At 44.3% G+C, this 7,948-nt stretch overlaps 1 protein-coding gene across 1 annotated transcript; it reads left to right on the top strand.

Moving 5' to 3' along the window:
- Window positions 1-995: 995 nt before the first annotated feature.
- Window positions 996-1,712, top strand: LOC120044740 (ephrin type-A receptor 5-like). The gene has a single exon (XM_038989419.1). It carries the CDS (start codon window positions 996-998, stop codon window positions 1,710-1,712), a length of 717 nt encoding a protein of 238 aa, XP_038845347.1.
- The last annotated feature ends 6,236 nt before the right edge of the window (window positions 1,713-7,948 follow it).

Here is a 7,948-nt window from a genome sequence, read left to right as displayed (position 1 = left end):
GGACCCTGGTCTCTCAGATGGGGCTGGCTGAATGAGTCTCAAAGCCCAGTCAGACCACTAGGACCCTGGTCTCTCAGATGGGGCTGGCTGAATGAGTCTCAAAGCCCAGTCAGACCAATAGAACCCTGGTCTCTCAGATGGGGCTGGCTACTAGCTGGAATGAGATGTAATTTATAACTTAATGGAAGCTGATTACTGAGGAGTGAATTATTAATGTTGTATTTGAAATGTCTTTATGCTTTTACTTTGTCAGTTGAAGTGCAGTTAAACTGTGACCAATATATTAGCAGCTTGTAAAAAATGGTTTCAATAGCTGGTGCACAAACCACACACAACCCACACACAACCACACACAACTCATACACACCCATACACAACCCATACACAACCAATACACAACCCACACAAACAACCCATACACACAACCCATACACACAACCCACACACAACCCACACACAACTTACACACAATCACACACAACCCATACACACAACCCACAGACAACCCATACACAACCCAAACACACAACCCTACATTTTCTACCATCCTCACCAGCTACACTATTATTCCACGGGTTCTGGTCAATTCTAGTAACCTATAGGCAATAGGTTCTGGTCAATTCTTGTAACCTTTAGGCAATAGGTTCTGGTCAATTCTAGTAACCTATAGGCAATAGGTTCTGGTCAATTCTAGTAACCTATAGGCAATAGGTTCTGGTCAATTCTAGTAACCTATAGGCAATAGGTTCTGGTCAATTCTAGTAACCTATAGGCAATAGGTTCTGGTCAATTCTAGTAACCCATAGGCAATAGGTTCTGGTCAATTCTAGTAACCCATAGGCAATAGGTTCTGGTCAATTCTAGTAACCTATAGGCAATAGGTTCTGGTCAATTCTAGTAACCTATAGCTAGAGGAGACAGGTGAGGTAGATGATAACTACTTAGCAGTAGTCTATTACAACATAAACCAGTCAGCTGTAACTGAACATGAAACAATGTTTGACATCTTTCCATCTCTCTATTTCCCTTCTCTACAGTGGGAGGAGATAGGTGAGGTGGATGAGAACTATGCTCCGATCCACACGTACCAGGTGTGTAAAGTGATGGAACACAACCAGAACAACTGGCTCCAGACCAACCTCATCCTCAACGAGGGGGCTCAGAGGGTGTTCGTGGAGCTACAGTTCACCCTGAGGGACTGTAACAGCCTTCCGGGTGGCGTGGGTACCTGCAAGGAGACCTTCAACATGTACTACTATGAGTCTAACGATGAGGAGGGGAGGAACCTCAGGGAGAGCCAGTACTCTAAGGTAGACACCATCGCTGCTGACGAGAGCTTTACGGAGTTAGACCTGGGAGACAGAGTGATGAAGTTGAATACAGAGGTTAGGGATCTGGGACCGTTGATGAAGAAGGGGTTCTACCTGGCGTTTCAGGACCTGGGAGCCTGTATAGCGTTGGTCTCTGTCAGGGTGTTCTATAAGAAGTGTCCCTTCATAGTGAGGAACCTAGCTCAGTTCCAGGACACTATTACAGGGTCGGACTCCTCCCAGCTGCTGGAGGTGGCAGGAAAATGTGTCAACAACTCGGTGGCGGAGGACCTACCCAGGATGCACTGCAGCGCAGAGGGGGAGTGGCTAGTGCCCATCGGGAAGTGTGTGTGCCAGGCGGGGTTTGAGGAAGTGAATGACAGTTGTCAAGGTATGTACTGAATCAAATTGTTTATACACACAAGCAGGGACGGAACTTAAAGATCTCAGGCCCTGGCCAGCAAGTATAACATTGAGGTCCAAAATATGTTCCATGCGATGTTTGAAAGAGGAATTCTCATTCTGCCAGACCAATGACTGAAACACCTCCCATCCGGCCCCACATCACACTAGAGGCTTCATTCCACATTCTACAGACTGTTGGCATCTAGTGGAAGGCGTAGGAAGTGCAAACAGATCCATATCTTACAGGGAATTGAATAGGCGATGAGTTGAACATTGACCAGTCTCAGAATTCTCACTTCCTGTTTGGATTTTTTCTCAGGTTTTTGCCTGCCATATGAGTTCTGTTATACTCACAGACATCATTCAAACAGTTTTAGAAACTTCAGAGTGTTTTATATCCAATAGTAATAATACTATGCATATATTAGCATCTGGGACAGAGTATGAGGCAGTTCACTATGAGCACGCAATTCATCCAAAAGTGAAAATGCCTATATCAAAGAAGTTAACACAGTGTCCAAAGAAGGGCTAGAAGTATACAGAATGGTGTCGTCTGCATAGAGGTGGATCAGAGAATCACCCGCAGCAAGAGCGACATCATTGATATATACAGAGAAAAGAGTCGGCCCGAGAGTTTGAACCCTGTGGCACCCCCATAGAGACTGCCAGAGGTCCGGACAACAGGCCCTCCGATTTGACACACTGAACTCTATCTGAGAAGTAGTTGGTGCACCAGGCGAAGCAGTCATTTGAGAAACCAAGGCTGTTGAGTCTGCCGATAAGAATGCGGAGATTGACAGAGTCGAAAGCCTTGGCCAGGTTGATGAAGACGGCTGCACAGTACTGTCTTTTATCGATGGCGGTTATGATATTGTTTAGAACCAGATATCGTTTAGGACCAGATTGCATAGCGGAGAAGGTACGGTGGGATTCGAAATGGTCAGTGATCTGTTTATTATTTTGGCTCTCGAAGACTTTAGAAAGGCAGGGCAGGATGGATATAGGTCTGTAACAGTTTGGGTCTAGAGTGTCACCCTCTTTGAAGAGGGGGATGACTGCGGCAGCTTTCCAATCTTTAGGTATCTCAGACGATACGAGAGAGAAGTTTAACAGGCTGGTAATAGCAACAATTACAGCGGATCATTTTAGAAAGAGAGGGTCCAGATTGTCTAGCCCAGCTGATATGTAGGGGTCCAGATTTTGCAGCTCTTTCAGAACATCAGCTATCTGAATTTGGGTGAAGGAGAAGCGGGGTGGGGGCATGGGAAAGTTGCTGCGGGGAGTGCAGAGCTGTCGGCCCGGGGTAGTGGTAGCCAGGTGTAAATCATGGCCAGCCGTAGAAAAATGCAAGATGGCGTAGCAGTCAGACGTCTTTGTCCTCTTCTTGTCGTGTCCCGTGTATATATCTTTTTTTTTCTTCACATATATTTTACAAATATTTTTCTTAACCTCAACTTCAACATACTCGCCTTCAATCCGCCTCACCCAATGTGGTATGGATCTGCTATTTTCTTTACTTTAGAACCGGAACCCCCAACAGAAGCTAGCCAGCTAACTAGCTACTAGCTAATAGTCAGTTAGCCACTGCTAGCGGTTATCAGCTACCGGACAACTCTCACCAGTCTGCACAGTGCAACTCAAACCAGGATGATGTTGTACTGGTCAAGGGCAGTCAAGTCTGGAGTGAACCAAGGGCTGTCTCTGTTCTTAGTTCTACATTTTTTAAATGGGGCATGCTTATTTAAGATGGTGAGGAAAGCACTTTTAAAGGATAACCAGGCATCCTCTACTGACGGGATGAGGTCAATATCCTTCCAGCATACCCGGGCCAGGTCGATTAGAAAGGCCTGTTCGCTGAAGTGTTTTAGGGAGCGTTTGACAGTGATGCGGGGTGGTTGTTTGACCGCAGACCCATTACAGACGCAGGCAAGGAGGCAGTGATCGCTGAGATCCTGGTTGAAGACAGAAGAGGTGTATTTAGAGGGCAAGTTGGTCAAGATGATATCTATGAGGGTGCCTGTGTTTACGGATTTGGGGTTGTACCTGGTGGGTTCATTGATCATTTGTGTGAGATTGAGGGCATCTAGCTGATATTGTAAGACGGCCGGGGTGTTAAGCATATCCCAGTTTAGGTCACCTATCAGTATGAACTCTGAAGATAAATGGGGGGCAATCAATTCTCATATGGAGTTCAGGGCACAACTGGTGGCTGAGGGGGGTCTGTAGCAGGCGGCAACGGTGAGAGACTTGTTTTTAGAGAGGTGGATTTTTAAAAGTAGAAATTCAAGTTCTTTGGGTACAGACCTGGATAGCATGACAGAACTCTGCAGGCTGTCTCTGCAGTAAATTGCAACTCCGCCCCCTTTGGCAGTTCTATCTTGGCGGAAAATGTTGTAGTTGGGGACGGACATTTCAGATTCAGATTCAGGATTCAGACACGGCAAGGAGATCAGGGTTGGCGGAGTGTGCTAAAGCAGTGAATAAAACAAACTTTGGGAGAATGCTTCTGATGTTAACATGCATGAAACCAAGGCTTTTACGGTTACAGAAGTCAACAAATGAGAGCGCCTGGGGAATAGGTGTGGTACTGGGGTCTACAGGGCCTGGGTTAACCTCTACATCACCAGAAGAACAGAGGAGGAGTAGGATAAGGGTACGGCCAAAGGCTGTAAGAACTGGTCGTCTAGTGCGTTCGGAACAGAAAACCAATGAGGCAGATAAGGAGCAAATAAGGAGCATTTTTCTGGGTGTGGTAGAATAGATTCAATGCATAAGGAGCAGACAAGGGTATGGTAAGATGTGAGTACAGTGGAGGTAAACCTAGGCATTGAGTGACGATGAGAGGTTTCATTTCTGGTGGGACCAGTTAAGCCAGATGAGGTCTCCGCATGTGTGGGGGTGGGATAAAAGAGCTATCTAAGGCAAGGTGAGCAGGACTGAGGGCTCTACAGTGAAATAAAACAATTAGGACTAGCCGAGACAGCAGTAGACAAGGCATATTGACATTAGAGAGAGGCATAAAGCAGTCACAGGTGTGACTGCTAACTTTTAAGTTCCTTGCTCAGAACATGAGAACATATGAAAGCTGGTGGTTCCTTTTAACATGAGTCTTCAATATTTCCCGTTGAGAAGTTTTAAATTGTAGTAATTATAGGAATTATAGGACTATTTCTCTCTATACCAATTGTATTTCATATACCTTTGACTATTGGATGTTCTTATAGGCACTATAGTATTGCCAGCGTAATCATGGGAGTTGATAGGCTTGAAGTCATAAACAGCGCTGTGCTTCAAGCATTTCGAAGAGCTGCTGGTAAATGCAGGAAAGTGCTGTTTGAATGAATGCTTACGAGCCTGCTGCTGCCTACCACCGCTCAATCAGACTGCTCTATCAAATAACAAATCATAGACTTAATAACAATATAATAAACACACAGAAATACGAGCCGTTGGTCATTAATATGGTCAAATCCGGAAACTATCATTTCTAAAACAAAACGTTAATTCTTTCAGTGAAATACGGAATCTTTACGTAATTTGTTTAACGGGTAGCAACCCTAAGATTAAATATTACTGTTACATCGCACAACCTTCAATGTTATGTCATAATTATGTAAAATTCTGGCAAATTAATTACGGTCTTTGTTAGGAAGAAATGGTCTTCACATAGTTCGCAACGAGCCAAGCGGCCCAAACTGCTGCATATACCCTGACTCTGCTTGCACTGAACGCAAGAGAAGTGACACAATTTCCCTAGTTAATATTGCCTGCTAAAATGAATTTCTTTTAACTAAGTATGCAGGTTTAAAAATATATAATTGTGTATTGATTTTAAGAAAGGAATTGATGTTTATGGTTCGGTACCATGGTGCAACAATAGTGCTTTTTCCACGAATGCGCTTGTTAAATCATCACCGTTCGGCGAAGTAGGCTGTGATTCCATGATAAATTAACAGTCACCGCATTGATTATATGCAACGCAGGACATGCTAGTTAAACTAGTAATATCATCAACCATGTGTAGTTAACTAGTGTGTAAGGGGTGCGTACTAGCGGCAGAGAAGTCAGACGCAGGAGAGCAAAAACTGTGCATCCAACGGCGCAGTTTAATAATAAAAACCCACCGGAAAACGGTACAATCGATAAATGGGTACATAACCCGACGCACACCAGACATAACGTGCACAAGCACTTACAATAAACAATACCGGACAAGGACATGGGGGGAACAGAGGGTTAAATACACAACATGGAATTGATGGAATTGAAACCAGGTGTGTGGGAAGACAAGACAAAACAAATTGAAAATGAAAGGTGGATCGGAGATGGCTAGAAGACCGGTGACGTCACCTGCCGAACGTCAGAAGACCGGTGAAGTCGACTGCCGAACGTCGCCCGAACAAGGAGAGGGACTGACTTCGGAGGAAGTCGTGACACAGTGATCATGTTAAGATCGATTGCTTTTTATAAGATACGTTTAATGCTAGCTAGCAACTTACCTTGGCTCCTTGCTGCACTCGCGTAACAGGTGGTCAGCCTGCCATGCAGTCTCCTTGTGGATTGCAATGATCGGTGTCCAAAAATGCCGATTACCGATTTGTTATGAAAACTTGAAATGGGCCCTAATTAATCGACCATGCCGGTTAATTGGTTGACCTCTAGTGCTGTTGTGTCTGATGTGGAGCTGTGTTGTGTCTGATGTGGAGCTGTGTTGTGTCTGATGTGGAGCTGTGTTGTGTCTGATGTGGAGCTGTGTTGTGTCTGATGTGGAGCTGTGTTGTGTCTGATGTGGTGATGTGTTGTGTCTGATGTGGAGCTGTGTTGTGTCTGATGTGGTGATGTGTTGTGTCTGATGTGGTGATGTGTTGTGTCTGATGTGGAGCTGTGTTGTGTCTGATATCTGGTGTTGTCTGATGTGGAGCTGTGTTGTGTCTGATGTGGAGCTGTGTTGTGTCTGATGTGGAGCTGTGTTGTGTCTGATGTGGTGATGTGTTGTGTCTGATGTGGAGCTGTGTTGTGTCTGATGTGGAGCTGTGTTGTGTCTGATGTGGTGATGTGTTGTGTCTGATGTGGAGCTGTGTTGTGTCTGATGTGGTGATGTGTTGTGTCTGATGTGGTGATGTGTTGTGTCTGATGTGGAGCTGTGTTGTGTCTGATATCTGGTGTTGTCTGATGTGGAGCTGTGTTGTGTCTGATGTGGAGCTGTGTTGTGTTTGATGTGGAGCTGTGTTGTGTCTGATGTGGTGATGTGTTGTGTTTGATGTGGAGCTGTGTTGTGTCTGATGTGGAGCTGTGTTGTGTCTGATATCTGGTGTTGTCTGATGTGGAGCTGTGTTGTGTCTGATATCCGGTGTTGTCTGATGTGGAGCCAAACTGTCTTGTTGTCGCCCTCTCTCTTTCAGAGCCAACAGCTTTACTCCCGTTTCCATGGTTACCACAAAAGACCTCTCGTCTGTGTCCGTCTCTTTGAGAAAATGTTACATTTGAAAAAGTATCTGTTTGTCCTCGGTTAGCTTGTTAGGTGGGTAGGGGCAGGTGTTAATGTACTAGACTGTATCCTGACCTTTTCGGTCAAACACATTCATAGCAGGCCTATTTAAAAGGCGTTCATAGTATTTAATAATAGGGTAATATTATATATTCATATTATAATATTATTATCAATAATAGTATGTGAACCCTTTGGAATTACCTGGATTTCTGCATAAATTGGTCATAAAATTTGATCTGATCTTCATGTAAGTCACAACAACAAACAAACACATTGTGTTTACTAAACTAATGCCACACAAATTATTGTATTTTTCTTGTTCATATTGAATACATAATTTAAACATTCACAGTGTAGGTTGGAAAAAGTATGTGAACCCCCTAGGCTAATGACTTCTCCAAAAGCTAATTGGAGTCAGGAGTCAGTTTACCTGGAGTCCAATCAATGAGAGGAGATTGGAGATGTTGGTTAGAGCTGCCCTGCCCTATAAAAAACACTCACAAAATTTGAGTTTGCTATTCCCAAGAAGCATTGCCTGATGTGAACCATGCCTCGAACAAGAGAGATCTCCGAAGACCTAAGATTAAGAATTGTTGACTTGCATGAACCTGAAAAGGGTTACAAAAGTATCTCTAAAAGCCTTGATGTTCATCAGTCCACGGAAAGACAAATTGTCTATAAATGGAGAAAGTTCAGCACTGTTGCTACTTTCCCTAGGAGTGGCCGTCCTGCAAAAATGACT

Source organism: Salvelinus namaycush, chromosome 3, assembly GCF_016432855.1.
Source record: "Salvelinus namaycush isolate Seneca chromosome 3, SaNama_1.0, whole genome shotgun sequence".
Classification (NCBI taxonomy): domain Eukaryota; kingdom Metazoa; phylum Chordata; class Actinopteri; order Salmoniformes; family Salmonidae; genus Salvelinus; species Salvelinus namaycush.
This window is presented reverse-complemented; position numbering and strand designations above follow the sequence as displayed.

Excerpts from the sequence above, each read along its gene's own strand:
- LOC120044740 (XM_038989419.1), top strand. The coding sequence starts at position 996 with ATGTTTGACATCTTTCCATCTCTCTATTTCCCTTCTCTACAGTGGGAG.